General features: G+C 37.5%; 1 protein-coding gene across 1 annotated transcript in view; it reads right to left on the reverse strand.

Moving 5' to 3' along the window:
* The window catches only part of RGS12 (regulator of G protein signaling 12), an 85,330-nt gene that overhangs the window by 53,810 nt on the left and 8,017 nt on the right, over positions 1 to 23,503 (reverse strand). The window contains exon 3 of the mRNA XM_058803562.1: positions 9,520 to 9,639. Within this exon, the coding sequence (XP_058659545.1) occupies positions 9,520 to 9,639 (120 nt within the window). The remainder of the gene's footprint in view (positions 1 to 9,519; positions 9,640 to 23,503) is intronic.

The raw sequence follows: 23,503 nt of genomic DNA on the forward strand, positions 1-23,503 counted from the left end.
ACACCTCTCCCATTCTCCTCCCTCCCCAGCACATTCCCCGCCCTCAGCACTGGTTCTGTATCTTCTCATCAAAAGGAACAGGCAGCTTTCAAAATGGTGTTTAGGCAGGTCCTGCGTAACAATAAAGCTTCTGTAAAGACAACAGCCCTGCTGAGGAATCTGCTAATGTAAAATGCATTCAATGAGGGCCAGCAGGACTCTGTCCTAAAGGTTTGTCCAAACTTGTTTCAGCATTGAGTCAACATCGCTTTCTCATCCAAAGTATTCCCTTTTTTAATACATTCCCCTTTGATGAGCATATTACCTGAATGAACAGAGTCACCAATCTCTACTAAAAATAATTAAAATGTAATCTAAAAATACTTTTAAAAATACACTGTTAAAACATGTAAGACTCACAGCAAACTTCTTGCAGTTTCTGGCATGTAAGTACGTGTCTTGGAGTGATTACAATCACATGTATGCAGATTGTGCAATCTATCTCATCCTACCATAACTCTCCGTGTTCTTGTGAGTAAGCAGAGCATTGGCATTTACGAGGATCATGTTCCAAGTGTAACATTACTCTCATAATTTTCAATACCACACCTACTCTCGAGACAGACCTGCAATATCTGTGCATTTTCTGAAAAAAAATTCATGCACTTTCTGCCCAAAAATAATCCTTAAACATTATCCTTCAGCAGTTCCTTTGTCCAGAGGGAAGTTGCAGATGGGTTTTTTGCTGTATATTTTAAGTTTTAGAAGTACTAGTGAAATGTTTTAATGATTTAATAGTGAATAAGAAATACTAGTAAGTAAACAAAAAGCTTCTAGTAAAAGTTCTAGCTGACTCCTTTTTGTTTCTGTAGTTTCACTGTACAGATAAATGCATGAGGACAGTGAAAATTAGGTGGTACAAACTCCTACTCAAAATCCCAACAGTTTAAGCATGAGAGAATCAGAAACAATTTGCAGATGCTATCAATATGTGCTGTACCTATTCTGTGATTATGCTCTAGAAAAACCAATCCAGTTCACTCAGTAAAGCCTTAAAAACATCAACCAGGTCTCATCATAGAGCAAAAACCCCTCCTTAGTTATTATTTTGTCATGTCAAAAGACACACCAGGTAACAGGAAGAGCAGCGAGGGAGGGCAGGGACGGCGGCGCCAAACCAGTCAGGCAGTTCCTCATTCCCACTCGTCCCAGGAGCTGCCTGGACAATCTCAGCAGCAGCAGCAGCAGCAGCTCTGGGCAGGGCAGCGGCCAGAGCCATCCCCACAGCACTGCAGCACAAATGGGAATGCTCCCAGTGCCCAGGGCAGGCACCAGCACCAGCAGGTACTGCAGCCCTGCACAACAACCTCCCAGCAAGCGAAAGGCAGCACAGCTCCTGTGCCAAGAGAACACCGCAGTCCTACAGGCAGGGAAAGGCACTGCCCGCCTTCACATCTCTGCACACAGTCAGGTCAGAACATGGGTTTATCAAAGCCAGGATTATGTTTCCAGTAGTGGCCACACATGGAAGTCTACCAACAAGCAGCACAGGGCAGCATATCAGACACTTCCCTGATGACATTCTCGCAGACTCCAGGTATTTTTAGTTCAAGAGATTTCCTCAGCCTGGTATGGCTTGTCTCCTTAATAACCCCCAGTGGCTCTCTTTTCCAAATACTTGTCCACTTTCCCTCCAGGACATGCAAATTTCTTGCATCCACAGCACTCAGTGGTGAGGCATACCACAGACCAGCTCACCTCCCACGTGAACAGTCGTGTTCTCCTGTTTGTTTCGCTCCTGGCTCCAGCTATCTTTAATTAATGGTGTCGACTTCTTGTCCCGAAGGAGAGATGAGCAATCAATCCCAACTACTTTTCCTATGCCACCCCTGATTTTCCACTCTTCTTTACGCTTTTCTAAATCTTTTCTTCTCTTAATATATCAGAACATTTTAAAATAAAGAGACCAGGTATGGAAAAACAAACCACAGTTGTATGCAATGGAATCATCTATTCCTTCTGTAATAATGTGTAATACAGGATTTTGCTTCATTGCTACTGTACTGAGCTGTTGTTTACATGCAACTCTCCCTTATAACTCAAAGACCTCACTTCTGAGAAGAAACAGTCTGCTGAGAAACATATATATCATTTGTTATATGAAGCTGGAGCGATTTTGCCTCATTTGTTTTACTTTACATTTATCTGCATACATTTTCATCTGCCATTTTGTTGCCCAGTCATTCAGACTTATAAAAGCAGCCTGGTCTCATCTTCAGAGACTGCTCTCATCCTCATTACCTGGAGTAACATCACCTCACTGCTCACCTTCTTGGGAGGAGCCTTAAAAGACGCCCTTGAATCAACAAATGTAATATAAGAAACTGCAGTAAGGATCAACCTTAAGCAGCAAATAGTTCTGCATTTCAGAATCAGTGCAGTAAACAGTAGCACTATTCTGCCTTAATGTCACATGCCTCAGACCCAGAAGAGGGAACAGGTTCAGTTCAAAGAGAGTAAGCCACATTTTTGAAGAACGCTAGGTTGGGGAGAAAGACACGCCTGAGAGATTGCCAACCTAACAAGAGCTCCATTTGTGTGAGCATTGACAGTTCTGTCACTACTCAAGGAAACCAGAACCAAAATAACAGAGCCAAAGCCAAATCCCAGTATCTTACACTGCTGAGCTAAGGAATGCAACCCCTCTGTAGCTGCAGGTGGTTACTTGAACTTGCTCATCCTGTCTGATCCTTGTATTTCCACAAACTACAGAGGTATTTACAGCCTGTGAATTCACCTGTGTCCCTTTAAACACACATCTTGAGAATGGCAGTACTGGATACTACAAGAAAATTAATTTATACAGAATACAAGTCTATCTCTAGTGCCTGAAAGCACGTATTGTGTCTCTGGCTCTGTGGCAGAAATGGGCTTGTGCTGGAGAGCCAAGCCTGGAGGCAATAAGGCTGGGACAGCACTTGTGGTATTTTCTGTGACCCCTGTGGAAGGGAGGAATGATGAATCTGACTCCATGTTCTTAAAAGGCTAATTTATTATTCTATGATCTATATTATATAAAAGAATACTATACAAAACTATACTAAAGAATAGAGAAAGGATACCTACAGAAGGCTAGAAGATACTAAAGAAAAACTCGTGACTCTCTCCAGAGTCCTGACACAGCCTGACCGTGATTGGCTATTAAGCCAAAAACAATTCACATGTTGCATAAACAATCTCCAACCACATTCCAAAGCAGCAAAACACAGGAGAAGCAAATAAAATAATATTGTTTTCCTTTTTCTCTGAGGCTTCTCAGCTTCCCAGGAGAAAAATCCTGGGCAAAGGGATTTTTCAGCAAATATGACAGTGACAAGCACTTGAGTGGCAGGGTCAGACAATCTACTGATTGCCTCCTCAAGAAGAAATTTCTCTGTACTGTCTCAACTGCCTTTGCACAGATGGGGACCTCATTCCCTAAGGAATCCATCCTAGGCAACACTGTTGGTTTCTTCTCAAGCACCACAGCATGGGGTGAGCACTGCTGTGATGAGCACTGCCCTTATGCACCTCACAAAAAACACAGAGATGAGATCCAGCTCTCAGCACATTCTCTGGCTATTCTGCTTCTTACATGCAAATTTAAATGGCAAGTTTCTCCAGAATCTGAAGTAAAGAAAATAACACAAAAGCAGGAGAAAACAGTAAACAGTAACATTATTGAAGGATGATCATTTCACGAATTGAAGTAACAGAAAATAAATCCCATTATTCTCAGTGTCTGGGGGAAAAAAAACCCCACAGTTTAACATTCTGGACTATATAGAGAAATAAGTACCTCAAATTCACAATTAAGAGGTTGCACACAACTGTGTTGATCTGTTGACCAACCCATCTTTGTCAGATACTACAAAACAGTGTCAGGAGCACAACAACTTTCCATGAAAAAGTCTATAAATGTAAACTTAAGAGCAGATAGTGAAAATCTTTTTAAAATTATGGTATAGTATAAAATACCACAAAAACCTAACAGTAATGCTAGACCACAATCTGTGAAGAAAAATAAAATGTATACTACTAGCATGATGTTTCCTTCCTTAAAGAGATTTAAATAAACTACCTGATAAGATCCCACATACCAAAGTAAAAGCCTGAGTATGGTCCTCTAGGGAGTCTGAAATTCTAAATAGAGCAGTCTAGAGAAGCAAATGTGAAACCAAATGGTGCTGGACAGCATGGCAGCCCAGACAGTGCAACCCCCATGTCCTGGCAGTGTTTCACTGAGCAGCACAGCTGTGTGGCCACTGTGCAGCCCAGCAGGTGAACAGCTCCAGCCAGGACTGCTCAGCACAGGGCCTGAACAAAGCAGAGGAATGCCTGGCACAAACCACTGGACGTTTTCAAAGTCTCACTGCTCAGCTCCATGAGCACATCAGTAATTCAAGGTAAAACCATCAATGTGTAATGCCATGACTGAGTTGCACTATTTACAGCCAGACATCATGGCCAGCAGGAGGGTTTGGGCCAGTATAGTGAGGGAGTCTGAAATCACAAAGCACACCTCTCACTGCTCCAGGAGCAGTGCAAAGGGAGAAGAGAAACAAGAACCTCACCTGTGGGCACAGATCCATGAAGCTTCCAACACAGCAGCCTCAGGGGCTGCTCAGGGTTAGCACTCAGACTGCAGAGTACCCACACATGAGACTGGATTAAACCTTTAGGAACTCATTATCAGCATGCTGAAAATACAATACTGCCTTTTACATACAAGAATGGAGATTTTCTCATGTGTGCACTGCTATTTCACAATTGGCCTTTCCTCCCCCTTCCATGAAAGCTGACAGCAAAACCGCCAATTGATTGGTTGTATCTTAGGTAAAAATCTGGACAAAATATTGCCAAAGATGCCATTCTTAAAGGGGGTACACAGTATAACATATTTTTAACCAAAAGGTAAAATTAAACTCTACATTCTTTTCAAATTTTGAATTCACTGTGAAAAGCTGGGAATGAAGAGGTCTCTTGATTTAAAACATATACTTGCCATAGTGGTGGCATTGTGGCCATGGTGATGATTTAAGAACATCAATAAATCAACCTCTGCAGGAAGAGTTAATACTTTCTATTAGATCATATGAGAGGGTGGGAAAAGTTTGGGGCATGTTTAGATCTTCTTGTCTGATTTTCATAGTATACTAGTAGGTCTAATATAAGCTATTATCTCCCTGTGTAAGCTTTGTCTGATTATTTAAATCAGTCAAACAAAAACAGGTACCCACTTAAAAACTCCTTATTAAGTCAAATGAGCATTTAGGGGGAGTTTTGCCACCCACAGATGCCAAAGCTAATATCCAGCAGAGACATGTCATCCATTAGTATAAAATCTCATACCAAAGAGATGTGCTGTATGCTTTCAAATAGCAGATGAAATGCAAAAAGTAGTTGATTCAGTAGAATTAACAAAACAGAAAAAAAAATCAAGCATTATTATCTATAATAATACCTAATAATACTACATTATTAATGGTTATAATTAAGATGGAACATTCTAACAAAGCCCTCACACTGATTTTTAAAAGGAATACATGATACATTCCAACTTTGAAAACATTACTAAACTCTAGAAATTTGATACAACAAATGTTGTTTATAATATAAAACATAGCTTTAAGCTTTCCTAAACAGGATGAGAACAAGAATAAAAGCCGCAGCCATCTTTTCTTGTCCTGATACTTAGTTCAAAGAATTAAACAATCTTTAATTTTAAAAATATCTCTGCATTAAATGATCAATTAACAATACTTACAGAATTTGACACTTGTTTCCCTAAGAGATTATGTCTCTCATTATACTACTCTGCCCTATTTTTAACCACAGAGAAATGCAAAAAGTACAAGTACCAAAATTATTTTCAGGAAAAAACAGCTTTGAATGTTCTTCTTGGTGAGGAGGAACCTAAATTTTTTGACTTCAAGAAAATACTGCAAGGTTCCCCCATTTTCACTTCAACAAAAATTAAAAGATGAGTGGAATGGCTACAGCTGAAAGTGTTACCAAAACTGGTGATGAATAGAAGAATTACCATTAATGTGCTTAAGGTAAATTTTTACATAGGTAGTGTTCTACTGTCTGCAGTCTCACAGAGACACCTTTAACTTGTTTATAAATTTATAAACGTCTTTTCCAGAACAGAATTGTGCAAGAGGATGAGAGTAGTGGCATTTATCTACAGGAAAGAAAAGTGGGAATAAAGACAGGATCACACCCTCTCATTAAGCCAAATATTAAATAATCATAAGGTACTTTTAGCTTAAGTTACACCTTGAAAATATGAATCAGCAAATATGCTAAAAAGTAAAATTGGTACAAATCACAGAATGTTAACATGGTTTTTAATAGACACTTCTTCATAACAACAAATTATTCACATAGAAAAATTGATTGCTAGATAAAAGATAAATCTGTTCTTAACAAAACCAGGTTTCTTGTAATTTAATAAAGAAAATTTTCTAAACACATTTCTTGTGAAAACAACATAACTAGGGCACATACTAGACATGCTCATTTTCTGAATTCAGTTCCAATTTAAAGACTAATTAATCATAATCAGACCTGCTGTGAACAAGCACAATTTCCACAGTTCAGAAATAAAATTGTGCATTTTCTGTTTTGTGAGACTTTCTCCCTACCACAATTATAGCACACATACACCATTAATTTTCCCCTCTCGTCCCATCTTGATCCCTGCATTTTAAAAAAAATCTTGTATACAGTTTCTATCAGTAAAAACAGCACCAAGATGTTAATCCTACAAATTTGTCTGGTTTTTTCTATGTATAATACAGCTTCTGCAGTTAAGAGGAAAATATTTAAGGAGGGGAAACTATACCATTAATTCTAATCTTACAAGAATTCTGTCTGTGCACATATAGCCAGAAGTAATCTAAAAAGTTAAAAGAAAAAGTGACATTTTCTCATGAAATCATGTTTTTATTTATTAAAATATCTATGAATACACTGTATTCTTTGACAGATACTTTAAAAAAACAAATAAATAACAAATTTCAAAGAAATCACGCCACCTTATGGCAGCAGTCAGCAACAGACAGCTGCTGTTTCACACACTGCTCATACTTCAACAAAAAATCCAAACACAGCCTTTTTAAACCTGTAAGCAATGAACAGTGTTAAATGCCCATAAAAGAAACTCCATGGAACCTACTTACACTGCTCAATTTAGAAGATTAATTTGGATGCCAGCAGGAATCAAACCCATAAAGCTCAGAGAAGCATACTAACTTCCAAATTTCATGTTTGGATTATTACCTTATCCAGTCTGCCAAGACAACTGAAAAGAACACAAAAGCAAGCAAGCAGCCTATACAATACACTCATGGTCATTATTCCAAAGGTGGAGTCTCTAAGAATTTCCTGCTATTGTTATTTTCTCTTCCACCACCCCTAAATAGACGGCTTGAAATAAACTAAACATGTACTAACAACATTATGTTCTACCCCACACAGTGTAAGAGTACTTGGGACAAGTGCTGAAGCAGCAGTGTTGAAGTTTGAACCAAAATTAAAACACCCCAACATTATTTTATTTTGACATACAAAGCTTTTTAAACTCTTCTCTGGATTGCTGTTTCCCCTGGTGGCTGGGATATCTGAGATATCATTCTCTTACAGCATGCAGAGCAAAAGAAAGATTACAAAGTGCAAAGAAGTAGCTGGACAGAGAACAGTGCACACCCACACAGCTACATGTAGTAAGGGCATTCATCCAAATACAGATTTGGATTCAGACCATTCCTTTGTCCAGTTCATCGTGTGACCTAGAATGAAATTTTCCCCTTCCAAAGTAACTCAGTAATGATGAGAACATTGGGACACAGATTGACCCAATCCCTCCTGTTGGTGCTACTCCGTTTACAGTCACTAATGAATACCAGCTAGAATATGAGGGGAAAAAAGTGACTTTTTAGGCCAGTAACTATCATATCTTTCTGAAATTAATGGAAAGTCCCAACTGCCTGTTTTAATGAATATTTACACAATGTGTAACAGCTCCAACAACAGAAATTAAATTTTATTTTTGATGTTTAAAACACTCAAAACATGAGATGTGCAAAAAACCTGTATGAAATTTTGATCTGTAAGACTGTGGAAAGAGGAAAGAACCATGTTTTTCCTGTTGCATGTGAATTGCTAGCACTAGATTCTTTGGTATTCTGAGAGAATTCACTCTTACTGCAATCAGAAATTCTGTCAAAACTGGATATATGTAACAGCAAACTTTTTCAAATTAGAAGTATCACCATTTTCTGATTAAGAAAGATGTAGCTGGATGGTTCCCAAACACTTTTATCCAGAAGTTCTTCTTGTGTTTAAGTTATGCAGTTACTGTATTAAAGTTATGAGTGCAAAGAAATCACGTATTTTCTATAACTAGAAAAAAAGCAAGACACTTAAAAGGTTCTAAAAGGTTCAGTGAATATACACCACCATGAAAAACAGAAAAATAGAAAAACATTTGAGAAATAGGTAATTACAGTTCCTACCTGCATTCCCTAAGCATGCCAGAAGCTCCTCCATATATTCTGCTCCCTAAACATCCCCTGCACTGAGCTCCCTTCTCCTTCAGTTCAGAGTGAAATGCTGTTCTTCCTACATTTTCCCACAGCAGAAAACTCAGAGTGTCTCCTTCTTCCCTCCTCCCATCTCAAATGCTGTTTAAACACCTCCTTCCCATTTGGAGGGCTCAGTGTGCCACACTCCCTCCCTTGCTGAGGTGGTGCAGAACGCAATGCATGGCTCCTGTGCCAAGAGCTCTGCACAGATTTTTGTTTCTCCCCAGTCACCAGCCTTCCCCCAAGTAAGCATGGTAAAGGGCAAGGGAAGAATCTCTGCATTCACCTGCACATAACTCAGGTGGCTCAGGTTTTCCTGAGGAGGCACACTAGGAGTGAAGATATAATGAAGCCATATTCCAACAGGAGAACAGGAGGATGGCTTTTCATTCCTTGTTTTCTCCAAAGCTAGTATGGTTTTGAGAGCCAGACATCAGCTGATGCTAAACCAGATGTAAAAGAGCATAATATTACTCTTAAAAGGACCCAAAATCACCAAGTTGATTAGGAATTCCCTTTTGTCAACTGCTGTCAAAATTCATCAGCTGAACAAAAACCAGAATATGATGAACATTTGATTTTTCTATATATCATGATACATTCATTTCTGAGACATTATGAACATTTTGGTCAACAAAAGTGTGTTGTTTGGATTTACACAGGACCAACTATGATATGAAAAATAAAGTCAGAATTTCCCACAGAAAGAATGGCCATGATGTAGCCTATTAAAGAAATATTGAAAAAGGTTGATACCTGAAATCTGTATTCCCCTCACAAAAATGTCATATGATAGCAAATAACTTTATTAAACTAATACATTGTTAATTTTCTTTCAGCAATTATCAGCATTATCTATACTATAAGTTCTCTAAGGCTCACTTCTAAATTTTAAGTGAAAGTTAATTACCTCGAGGTCATCCAGAGAGCGAGTAATGCTAAATCGCTTCGATCTTCCAAATGATCTTCGAGCAGAGGAACGTGGAGGAGGAGCCTGATTTAATCCCATTGAATGTCCAAATTTTGCACCCTAAAAAAACCAGAAAATATATATTAATTTATTTCTTTAATATGTATTTTCCTTTCAGAAAATATATATTAATTTATTTCTTTTTAGTACATTGCTGATCATAGTGAGATCTGAATTGTAAGGAAATGTGACAGGACCACAATTTCAAAACAAGCTGGTCATTTGCCATGCCCCTGTAAAATCAAATACTAAAATTCATTATATTTGACTTTTCCAGTCTCAAGTCAAATATCTTAAACATTCCACATTAATTTACTGTATTAACATGAGTCATCAGTTAGGTTGCTAAAATGCACATGAGACATGTCAATAATAAATGCAAGATGATCCTGGCTCTTTCCTGTCTTAACTGAAAAACATTTAATTACAAAATATTTGTGTTTTCTATAGGAAATTACCATCCTAGAAATCATCTCACCCAGCTGCTCTTGAAATGTTTCCCCACATTTTTAAAAATCTTATTTTCACTACTCTTTTTTTAAAAGCCTTGCTACTGCAAAGTCCAACTTTTGAAATCACAACAGTACAAAATTGCAGGAACTTTTGTTCTGAGGAAAGCAACTCCCTCACTTGGATGTTCCATTACTAGAACTGGTGCTGCAATAATCAAATCTGCTTTCTCTCATGTCTATAATAATACTCTTTCTTCCTAAAAAGTTACCAGATATCTGTTAAGCTACTCAGCATATACATATCAAGTTTATTCCAAATGGCAAAGTGTAAGCTTGAGCCTAAAATTAGGCACAGTTGGTGAGTGGTGCTAAGCAGATGTACATAAACTCACTACATTACAAAACCTTGTGATTATGTGCCTGAAATTTTGGATTCCTTTCACTGTAACATTCAATGTGGGGAAAATTCCTCCCTGTCTACTGATGCTTTTTTGCTTTAGAAAATAAAAGACTTTAAATCAGAGCAAATTCCCTTCTGTTTCATGTCAGCATCTTTCTTCATTACAGTAAGCTTAAAAATATATTTACTAGTCCTTTTATAATTGCTCTGCATTTGGCAGATTTGTAATATTTAACAAATTTTCTATTTGTGTTCATTTCTTCCTTTGGGCAAGTTTCTGTGCTCCGAGTTCTGAAATATTTTGGTCCCCCTTTGATCATTCATTGGGAAGTCTATACACATCACATTAATCAAAAGAACAAGCACAAATTTCACATCCTCACAGCCTCATGCCAACAACCACTCATACAAAGCAGAGAAGAGCATCCAGAGCATTGTACAGCCTCAGAGATGTCTGCCTGTTTGCTAATTCCCATGGAGACATCACTGTTTTACAGCAACTGGGCTCTGGCCATCACCAGTGCTCTCAACATGTTTATGAGCTCAAAGAATTGTCAAGACAAAACTTTGCTGGATCCAAAGTATGCAGCACGGTTCATCCCCTCAACAAGCTTGAGAGATCAACTTCATTCAGTATTAAAAGTGATCCCTTTTTCTATGATATCTCTTTCCCTCCCAATTTTCTATTTACTAAGGGTTTGGTTTGGTTGGCTTTTTTTATTGGCTGAGAAGTAAATTGGGCAGGTTCTGCCACAGCAGCCTGGAAATCTAGCAGCTGGATATTAGCTTCCAAGGTTTTAAGAGAGCATTTACATGTGCAGTATAAACAAGCTTAGGTGGCTTTTGCTAAATGATCAAATAAATGTGAAGAGAAGAAAATTGCTCTCTGCAAATGTTAACAAGCAACACCCAGTGGAATGAGGACAGTTCCTGTCTTTTTGAGCATCTTTTTGAGCAACTTTTAAAATCATCTGCTCATCCAGGCAGGTGCTGCTGAGGTGGTTCACACCTGCCTCATCCCCTACAGCCACACCAGCCCTTCCTGTGTGGATGGAAAGCTTACACCTAATCTGTGCCACACAGTGAACTTCACCCCAACCCCTGACTAAATTCTGCTGTATCCATTACTGCTGCTGCACTGCTGATCAAAACATCAACAAGGCTCCTCCTGCATAAATTTTTCTGTTAGAACAACATGAGTGTACATCTACATCTACTCAATTTCACCGCTAGTCAAGTGTGATCACACTAGTTCTGTGATTTTTTAATTTTTTTTCATTTTTAATCTGAGAATTAGTGATAAAACTATCAGACTACCAACAACTCAGCAAATTAATGGCATCATTAATTGGTACTTGGAAACTAATGAAACAGTTACATGGTACGGATGCTTAATGGTCTTTGATGTGTTTCTTAAAAAGTAGATGGATGCCCTGAGAGAACTTCAGCTTTCATTGAAAATGAAAGGGTGAAAGGAAAAAAATGGAAAAACTATCAGTAGCAGACATATCTATTCAGAATAACAAATACACTTTCACTATTCATTCTGTTTCATCCCCAAAAAAGAATATAAATTGTCCAGTATTTATTTAAATATAGATACTGCCATATATGATGCTGGGAGATTAAGAACATGCACTCAAAAATTTTTTGAAACATTAACACTACAAACTGAAGGAACAGGAACCAACTGCCTAAAGACAAATCTAATTAAATTCCACTGAGAAGCAGATTCTAGATAAGATTAATTACCACCAGATGTCCCATTTTGGAAATAAATGCTGCTTACCTATTTGTGGTCAGAAGCATAACAAAGAGACAGAGCAAAAAAAAACAACTTGTAAATTGTGTGGTATTAGAAAAGACAGAGTAAATTAGTATCCAATCAAATTTTTTATGAATGGTTTTTTTATATTGTTATGCATAACTGACTACTGAGCCCTGGGTGGAACAGTAAAGATAACAACAGGTTAAGAAAAAAAGAGACCCTGGGAATAAAACAATGCTTAAGCAATGATTACAAAATAGAAAAAAGCACTGAGCTAACTATTTCCCCAACCCATCTGGATAAGAACTGCAATTAAGAAAATATTTTCAACTGACAAAAAACTCTTCCTTGCTCTGAAAAATCAAATTAATCATCTAGGAAATTAAGGAGGGCATTACTAAAAAACCAAAAAAGACTGCAATTCACAAGTATTTAATTTCCTGGGAAGTCTCCCTTTTCATCTTTTCTTGACTCTATTCCAGGCATTCAGACTATGAAGGCTGACCTCCTTCTCCAGATCAATTTAAAAAATGGCTGTGCATACACACATGCACACAAAGAAGGAAAGAATCACGTATCTTAAGCAAACAGCACCATTTTGGCAAATGTTTTTCATGGGACTGTGAAGAGCTGGAAATAAAAGCATCCATGACTTGAACAGAAAACAGCCTTTGAAACTTCTAGAATGTACTAATCAGCACAGCTAAAGAAATCCACTGTATTTGAGCACATAGAGATTTTTAGTGCAATGACTGATATTAATGTCATTTCTGCAGTCTGTTAGACATAAAGAAATCTTTGTACTTCTAAAAGCCTTTATTACACTATTAAATAGATATTAAAACCCACTAAATTATTCACAACCATTTCAGAACAATACATGTATGACCAAAAACATGGCCAGTTTGGAGCAACCTGGTCCAGTGAAAGGTGTCCCTCGCTGGGACATGGGGCTTGGAACAAGATGATCTTAAGGTCCCTCCCAACCCAAACCACTCTATGAAAACTATGCTGCTACATTCTCTGTTAGCTGCCAAGCTAAAACACTGACATTTGCTGCATGAACATGAGGCTGCAGGGTTGTTTGGGTTTTTTTTAACAGAGATTGACTATGAGCCCTAGAACTGTTTATTATGCTACCTTAAATATTCTCTTCCAAAAACAGTGTTGCTAAATCTGTGAAACTCTAAATAGATCTAAATAGTCAAGAAAACCTAAGAAATTCTATCAGAGAACAGAATTAGAAACTGAAGTTCACCTGACATTTTACTAAGTGCCTTCATCTTAGAACTTTTAGAAATCCAGAAGCCAACCAAAAAGCACAGAAATTTGTGAAAACAAGTTGATCAGTGAAAAGCCTGTGCTACAGCAATACATCCTCTCCTATTTGTAATGCAGATACTTGCCACTCTGCCACTACTATCTATCATGGTTAAAGTATAAAAGAACATATCTCTAAAAGCCTTTATTCTGTTATCATTTGGCAGATGGAGAGGAAAAACAACAAGGGATTAAAGGAATTAAGGTACTGATGCTCTAAAAAAAATACATTCCTTTTTCTACTCTTATAAAAAAGTAAAAACTAGAATGGATTGAAATACCAGTAAAATGTACAATCATAAGAAAATAAGGACAATTAAATGGTGTCTGAGTCCTTTACTTTTTCTAATAAATTACTAGATTACCATTTTTTTAGGAAAACAGGAAATGGCAAGTGCAAATATGACAAGGAGAGCACTGAAAACAGGTCACCAGAGGAGGACTGATATAGCAGCATTTTGTGAAGTGTCCAAGTGAGAATGGTTTCTTTCTGAGAACAAGAATGGTGTACAAGAAAAGTGCAAATGAAAAGGCAGAAAACATTGTACTTCATTATTAGCAAGGCAGAGGGAGTGAAGAAGGATGTGACTCGTGTGACTGCAGACAGACGGACAGAAAGAATAAAAAGGTTCCAATATAAGATGATTTGCACAACTCGAATTATTTAAAGATAGAACAAACAAAGGATAGGCTCTTAAAAGTATTTTTAACAGATAAACAAGTTAGGCAGCAGTTCCATATAAGATTTTTGGCAGCTTAAGGGTTTTGCATGCACCCCTGACCTCTCCTGCAAGCTCACAAATTCAGCAGGCTGTGCCCTCATCTCCACTAACAGTAAACTAGAGTTTACAAGATTAAATAATCCTGTTCCTAAGGCAGATCCACAGACAGTCATGCCAGCATAACTCATGATATTCACTGCCAACTCTGGCCTGAGCACCACAGGAACTCTTTCAAGCTGGAACTACCAAAGAAATGCAACATGAAACTATGACAGCCAGTATGTGGCTGTAACCTGGAGCCTGAGTGCACAGAAGAAAGTTGATGAAACTTGATCAATTATTCAGAACACAAAGAAACCAAACCCCTTCAGAAAACATCTTCAATTAGCTTAAAGGAATTACCAGCTACAGCACAAGCTGTGCTGTGCTCCTTCATCTCCCAGCAAATGCATTTATCCAGTATTATAACTTTGCAATAAATGCAAGAACCTAAAATTTCCATTTTGTGCTAAATAATCTTTGTGCCTCTCTGCAGTTATTGCCAGGGTATCACTAATAGATTTCCTCTCCTCTGGTACCAGTTCTAAAGCTGGAGGTGCAGGAAGGGTTAGCAAGGGAGGAGACAGGCAGCTACTGGAGCACAAGAGACTCAGGAAGGGGAGAATTTTTGTTAGGAGTTCTGGCATCCCTGACAACAAAAAAATACAGTGAGCTGGCAGCAGGAATCCAGAAAGGGGAGAAAAGGAGAAAGAAAAACTGTGAGGCTTTAGGCCAGCTTCCAGCAAATTTACAGCTTTTCATGGAAAACACATTATGGTCTGTGATCGTGAGAGGAAACTAAATTTAAGTTTCGGAAACTAAAAGGGACTAAATCTGATGAGACAGAGGGTTTGCCTGCTCAATGGAAGAGCAGCAAGAAGGAAAGGTAAAATATAAGAAGGGAAGCTAATCAAAAATGTGTAAAAAGCCTGATCATCTACATTTATAGAACTATGCTTTCAAAACTGTTTCACAACAAAAAGTTAATCTCACAAAATTGAGCAAAATAGTTATAAAAGTTTAAATTGTTAAAAAAACATAAGAAAGTAATTTAATGTGATGAAGAAAGTTCTAGGAGCTCTAAGACAAAAGCATCATTACCAGTGTGCACTAATTTTTCATAGAAAATGTTTTTCCTCCAGTTCAGGTAGAATAAGTACACTACCCTATGTCCTGGCCATTTAAGAGAATACAAAGGACCATGCACATGCTAGAATGGTCACACAGAACTGCTTGCCTCAATTTAAGGAGCTCAACAGAATTTGGTATGTTCTACGTGTCACAGAACTTAATCATACTAACTATAAAATCACCAAATTTTAATGTGTCCTATTTCCAGCTCTTGAAGCTTTTAAAAACTTCCACTGTTTTTAGGTTTGATTCTGTGACTTTGTGTGGTGAACTGCATAACAGTTTGGAGCCCAGATACACTGACCATATTATTTGAAACTTCTATGGATATTCAAAATGTACTGAATTTAATCCTGGCTGTTGAGCCCCTCAGCAGAAGGTCAGTCTGGACAGGCAGTTCATCTTTATAAAGAATGCAGGTTTAAGACTTCAGAAAGAAAGTTCCTGATTTAGACCTTTCTGAAAAGGGATGGGAAACAGGGATGCACACAAAATTGCAAAAATTAATGAAAGGATCACAGAAAAAAAAAAAAAAAAAAAGCAGCTGATATAAATATTATTCTGCCATCTATAGTAGTGTCCAATGCTGATCTGGACTGTGTGGCTTTGTGCTCCTCTCCTGTCCATTCCCATCCTCAGCATCCACTCTCCTGACTGAGTGTCCCTCTGGAGCAGAGCAGGTCCTGACCTCCCTTTGCCCCTCATCTGCCAGCACCACGTGCCCCCCACCCAAACTGACACTGAAACTCAGAGTTCTGTAAAAGGAGGGTCTGACAACAGGAGAGACTGAAATATGGGAGATGCTGGGTAAGGATTTCTTGTGTTCTGAAAGAGATAAAGGAATCTGGGGGGAGCTGGGAACAGAGCTGGCTGTGACTTCATCCCATGGGCTCTCCAGGAAGCAACAAGTGGCGAGCACAGGGCTCCAGGTGTGTCTGTGCTCACACACAGAGCTCCAGGTGTGTCTGTGCTCACACACAGAGAGGGCTCCAGGTGTGTCTGTACTCACAGAGAGAGCTCCAGGTGTGTCTGTGCTCACAGAGAGGGCTCCAGGTGTGTCTGTGCTCACAGAGAGGGCTCCAGGTGTGTCTGTGCTCACACACAGAGAGGGCTCCAGGTGTGTCTGTACTCACAGAGAGAGCTCCAGGTGTGTCTGTGCTCACAGAGAGGGCTCCAGGTGTGTCTGTACTCACAGAGAGGGCTCCAGGTGTGTCTGTACTCACAGAGAGAGCTCCAGGTGTGTCTGTGCTCACACACAGGGCTCCAGGTGTGTCTGTGCTCACACACAGGGCTCCAGGTGTGTCTGTGCTGACAGAGAGAGCTCCAGGTGCTGTGGACAAAGCCAGAATGAAGGGACACCCTTCAGGCTGCCCTGCACTTGTGTCACTATCATGGAGGGACAGCACCTCACAAAACCCAGTTAGATGACAGAGGGTTAATTAAATGGGTCTATCATCATTCAAACTTTAGTGTCAGCTTTTCTGCGGGCTTTAATTACACTCTAATTACCTTTTTTGTTGTTGTTGTTGGGGTACACCAGGACGACAAAGAATTCCAATGCTACATTCTCCAGTGCTGATCAACAGATTTGATGACTTTTAAGAATACTTCTTTGCTGCTCAGATGATAATAACACATTTCACTCCCTTCTAATCATTACAGTGGCATTTTAAATCCCAGTTTGGCCCATGATACAATGAAGAATGTTGCAAGATTTCAAATAAGATCAATAGGGACTCCAGGAAGACAGAAAAGAGACTGTCCTGACATGAACATCCAAGTAAATGAAATTGAATGCTTGTCTCCTGTACTAAGGATATTAGGCATAAAACATTGACCCATCTACACTTCCGTACCATCCTCATCCCTTTTCAAGAAAGAAAAAAAAAACAAAAAAAAAAACCCCAAAAAAACCCCCACAAATGTCGATGTTATTTATGCATATGAAAAAGTAAGATCATTTTCTCAGTAAAACTAGATAAAAGTATCTTCAATAAGTTGGAAGTTGGTAGTTGGAAATTACAGAAGCACAGAAAGACCTTACTATACTAGGGGAAAATGTGAAGAAAAATACACAAAAAGGACATAACAACTAGTTTCAAATCATCTTGAACATTAGGTAGCCATTAGCTGGGAACATTAATTCTGTATAGCCAAATAATCATTAACAATCAAAACTCTGACCAGGAATCATCATAAAACAAAAAAAAAATTAAAGATCAAACAAACAAGAAATAAGCCTTATGAATACATTGTCTGTCCACACATTTTTAAAACCACTTATAACTCTGGTAACCCATCTCAAAAATAAAATTACAGCAACCAATTATATTAAAATTATGAAAAAACTTTTGGAAATGATAAGACTGAGCTGACTTCTGATTGGAAAGTAAGGAATTGATGATTAAGGTTTAAAACAAAAATGATATCACTAAGAGAAAGTAGAGAGAGAGAAAGACTGCTAGTATTTCTCAGGATAAATATTAGCAGGTATGAAATGAAACTACACAGAAAGTACAATTATGTGGTGTTTTCTTTCCACACTAATTAAACTGCAGAATATATAAGTCAAGTGATACCAGGAATGCCAAAAGTACAAGTTCACATAAGTTTTAGCAATTCCATATTTATATTTATTAATTAAAGATCTTTATTCTATATGGCCCTATTTCTTGTCTAGTGAAAAACTGGTATTTTACAATTCCTTGTCTCCTCTAAATCTTCTCAACTGCAAGGAATTCAGATCCTTCTTAGTACAGACAATAACTTAATAATTTCCCATCTCAAAGCTTCTATGTTTAAAACATAAATATTATGTTTTTTCATTATTTCAATTCATTCTGTGCTAAATATTTTTTACATGCCATTTTATTTCTAGTACATAAATTTGAAATGAGGACATTTCACAAAAGTCAGCATCGCTCTGATATTTACTGTCCAGATTTTTACCTAATTTCTTTTTCAAAGAAACACAGCCAGCATTATTTGGGTTTTTTATACGCTTTGAAGATCCTAGAACCATTTTTAAAATCATTTTAGAATATTACAATTCATATGAAAAGGCAGCATGGAATTACTAAATATTTAATTGTTTTTCATTTTCTCTAAGCAAAAAGCAGAGGACCTATTTCCTACAGATGCCTCTTTGCAGATTAATTCACATGAGCACATTCTCAGATCTAGCTTGCTGTTTGGGATTTTTCTTGAGCTCTCTTTAAGGTATAGAGGTAGATCTCAAATCAGATCAAAGCCTATAAAAATCCAAAAGTTAACATTAAATTGTACTGCATAAGAATAGCAATCCAGCTGCCATTAATTCTGCTTCAAAAACAGCTGTGGTGGAACAATTTAAGCTAGTGAGCAAACAGAATTCTAAAGGAAAGAGAAAAAAACATGTAATTATACAACAAAAAAACAAATATGGGAACCACAAAGCTTTGCCAACATTGTCTCTGCATCTAAAATATCTGCTTTGCAGTCAGTTCACCAACCAGTTACCAACAGTAAAAAACTGCAACTCTTGGATCTGAACCAAACTACAGATTTTCATCACCAAAAAGAAAAATAATTTTTAACTTGAACAGCATATCTTTTTCAGTAACACTTGCTTTGGAAACAAAGACAACTCTAAAGTATTTACAGTTAAACTTCTGAACAGAACAGAGGAATAAAAATAGTTGCCCACGAACTAGATTAGCAGGGAAAGATGCCTTAGTGAACTCCATAGTACAGCTTGCCTATCTTCTCTCTTCTACATTCTAACAATATTTTCAGGAGCTGAAATTATGAAGGTTACTAAGCAGTTGAAATATTATATATATATGTATCAACTTTAAAAAACCCCACACATCTGCAATACTATTGTCCAATGAGTCTCATGAAATAAGATTTTCTATTTTGTCTTCTTTTAAGATCTACAAATAGGATCCAACTACAAATTCACATTTTTCATCAGCACAAACAATAATGTGATCAAGAGAGAAGTATAATAAGTGTGAAACAGTAAAGGACTTCTAAAAACCAATACCCAAAATTTTAAAAAGCTTTTTAATTACATTTCAATAGATTTGTCATATTCACTTGGAATAAACCTAGGACCCAAATACCAGTTATCAGGCTTAGGTTGTAAAACCTCTTTTGATCTCAGTGTTATACTCACTGCCACACTATTAAAACAGACTTTCTTTTTTTAAAAAGAGAATGGTGAGAGGTCAATGCCTAGGATTCTGTCCTTATGGAGAGAGAACTCAAGGACTAAACTGACTGTTATAAAGCTTTCCAGTGGAAAAGGGAGTATTTTCCCAGTAGAACTTAATTTAAAACAGTAATGGGTAGACATATTTTTGGCCAGGCACTAGCCTGAAAACAGAGAGTGAGGGTTGAACAAAATCAAACATATTTATATTAATTTAGTCTAGAGGGAAAGGAATGCTTCCCTGCTCAGCAATTTCTCAAGTCCCCTGCCAATTCCAACATCCCCTGATGTTTTCAGATTGCTTATGGTGCTTTTCACTTGTGTCACCCAAAAATCATGCACAGGAGCGAGTAGGTGAATGACTGGAACTTAGTGGGATGCTAAATAAGGTGCAAAGAGTAATGCAACAGCAAAGGCAGGACAGTGCAGCTGGAATTGCAAACAAAAAAGCAGGAATTATTCCATTTCAATTTAAACCATAACCAGGCTGCTCATGTTGTCTCACAGACCTCAGCAGAGCATACCCAACCCCTACCCAGCATCAATCTTAGAGCAATTTAGAAGCTCATTGTCACCAGAAATCTTCCTCAATTGTTCTCAGATTAAAAGACACCTTGCCTTCCATGATTTGCCTTTTCAGCAACATCATCAGGCCTCTCCTTGCTTGTTTTCATCTAAGACCTACAGAAGACATGGATGCCACCAAAAAATTCTAATTAGAATATTGATGGTCTCATTTCTTCAACAGAAATTCTCCTTGTCTAATTTCTTCAACAGAAATCTGTTCACATGACACTTTCAAGAAACGTGAAGTTCAGTACAGGGAACAATATGAGAGGTGCACAGGGCCAGAGATATCTTCTGGTAGGTCTCAGTCAAAAGAGGTGGACTAGAACCAAATATCCCTGGTTTAGTTCTTCTCTTGCCATGCACAAAAACCTTTTTAAAAGGTTTTAGAAAAAAAACTAAATACAGCAATTGTGAAAGCATGTGTTCAGTAACTTGGCGATAATTCATAATTACAACATTTTAAAGAAAACAAGAAATCTCATGGTGTCCACTAACAACAAAATTAGGCATTTTTAACTATTTTCTACGATTCACGCTTATATTGAATTTTAAAACGCCATATAGAGAAAATTAGTTTTTTAAAAGTGGGTTTGCCAATTATCATAAAATTAATCACAATTCCAGTCTGTGAGCTGAAAACATCATCACTAGAGGGGAAACACGGCTCAAAGAATGTGCTTACTTGCTTGCAACAGAGGTCTGAAATGCCGTATCTATTCCTACTCACAAGAAGCACTTCCAAGGCTCAGTTTTGAGAGTGCAATTTTAAATAGATATGTTCACTTACACTTTCTCACATCTGCTCTTGCGTGCTGTACAATTCACAAATGTTTTGTAAGTGCAGCCATAAAATCTGGAAGCAGTTTATGCCCATCTTACCCCCCACTAGCATTGTACAGTACAGCATATTTTTCAGAATTACATGCTGTGGTCATCACTGTTTATCTGCACAGCAGCTCTGCTAGAGCAGAATTGCATCCAGGAATTCATGTGTGATGAAAATTCTGAAGAAGACAGTGTTTCATATGGAATCAGAGTCCATCACAAGCACCTCTACCTCTGCTAACCTTTTCTCCCTCTAGCGGCTTCTACATTCCCTGTCATAGGATGTTTTAGCTTCAGTATTGATGTAAAAGACAAAAGCAATTAAAGTGCTGTTCTGCCAAATGAAGACAGCATTTAGACTCAGCCCCCAGGTTGTAAAAATATTAATGTAATCCTATGTGGCCACTTTATACACTTTATTCTGTGACTGGAATGAGTCTGAGCAAGCTATGTAAAATAGATCCTTACCACTTAAAAAGGTCACAGGAAGTTAAGAACATGTAATTTTCTGGAACACAGGAGCTCACCCACCTGAATAATGGTTTGGAATGGGCAGTTTCACCTCATCCCTTGACACAAAATAATAAAAAATCTGAATTTCTCTCTTATGAAAATGAACTAGGGCTCTAAGATGCAAATACAGATTTTCCCTATTTCTTCAGCACCTGAAGAACAGAGGTATGATAATCAGTAATAACATCCTCTGATCATTTACATGAAAGATTTAAGATGAGAACATTATACAAATTCATCTCTGTGAATTACTCCAAATATTCTTTATGAGCTTTTCTCATCAGTTTCAACAGCCTTCAATAATACTGAAAAATAAAATTAAAATTCAAAAGAGGGTCTGTAACTTTAATGAACAGATTAAATGCTAAAGCCATGTAGGAACATTTTAAATGTGTCTTGCAAACAAATTTGTCATTAATCAAAGAACAGAATGTGTATTTTATTATCAGACTCAAAAGTGAAGATTGACATACTTAGTGTTGGTTTATGATGATCTGAATGATACAGTAGGTGAAATATTACTACTCTTTAGCCAAATGTAGAGCATCTTTCATCTCAAAGTGTAAAATTTGCTATGAAATTTTAATTAGTATAATCTTGACTTCCATGAAATAAGTGTTTCTGAAAAACATCTAATCCATATTACTGTAGTGGACAACACTGCAGACACAAACTTATTACAGAGACCCTGAAGGAATTTCAGCAGCATCCAATGCAGCACTTGGGACCAACACCCACCATGCACCTGCATCAGGTGCTGCACATAAAGAGGACTTTTCCTTGGTCCACCAGCAAAGACTTCAGGGCAGCAGATAGAATTAAGTCTTAAGTGGTTTGGGTGGGCAGTGTTTACAAATTTAATGTTTCTGTTTAGCTGTTTAGCTTTTGATTCACACTTTTTGAAAGTGTGAATCACATTGAATTTAAGAACACTTGAAATTTAATTTTATTGTGGCTCAGGAAAACATTGCTGCCTGTAGCAGCATTTACCTTAACAATACACTAGTGTATAACTATTATACATACTAATTTATTTCTTTTTCTTTTCAGCACAAAAAGCATACAATAGAACATAGACAAAAGCTGCTTGCTTTACAGTGCAGGAAAAGCAATAAAAAATATCCTCTCTTTCCACACCAAACTCAAAATGCTCTTAAATTCTGCAACCTAATCCCCAGAAAGGTTTTGTTTCTTACAGTATGAAACAACTAATGAACCTCCACTGTCATCCACTTGATCAGTGGTTGTATATTTTTAATGAAGTGAGGAAAAAACCACACTTTTTTTCAAAACAGATTTGGATAGCATAATGGACATCTGAAACAATAATACCAGCAATACACAAAACTTTCACATACAGTCTTTTTTATGCTTTTTGTGCTGAAAATAAAAACAAACAAACTAGTAGATATAATAGTTATACACTGGTGTATTGTTAAGGTGAACACTAAGCCTGGAATGACAAAGTTTCCTGAAGGCTAATTTGGAGTATAAGATTCTGTATTTCCCTGGAGTCAGCAAACATTTCAGATACAAAACTGCTGCTGATCCTTTCAGTATCAGAACAATGGCCTCCACTTTACCAGAATTCCAGTTATCAACAACAGACTCCCCTGAGATTAGCTCCCTCAACATCAAAATGTGTGTGTCACAAAGGGTATGTAATCATCCTGAATACTCTTCCCACACCTTGTTTTGTTTTTTAACTCTCCTCATTTTGTCTAACGGTAGACAAAACAAGAAGAAACAGTAATTTGGAATAAAATTTAAATTAGAGGCTCGCTGGCAGAATGTTAGATTTGTGACCTACCACTACTCATTTTTTATGTTGGTTTTTAATGCTACTTGTATTGAGAGGCTTGCTGGAGTGAAGTTTGTAATAAAACAGTCTTATTCACTTAAAAGTATATAATCCAGGTTTCTGACTAATGATTAGACTACATCTCTATAAAAATAGATGGCAGTAAAATAACAACATTTGCAAGCCAG

Source organism: Ammospiza caudacuta, chromosome 4, assembly GCF_027887145.1.
Source record: "Ammospiza caudacuta isolate bAmmCau1 chromosome 4, bAmmCau1.pri, whole genome shotgun sequence".
In the NCBI taxonomy this organism is placed as follows: domain Eukaryota; kingdom Metazoa; phylum Chordata; class Aves; order Passeriformes; family Passerellidae; genus Ammospiza; species Ammospiza caudacuta.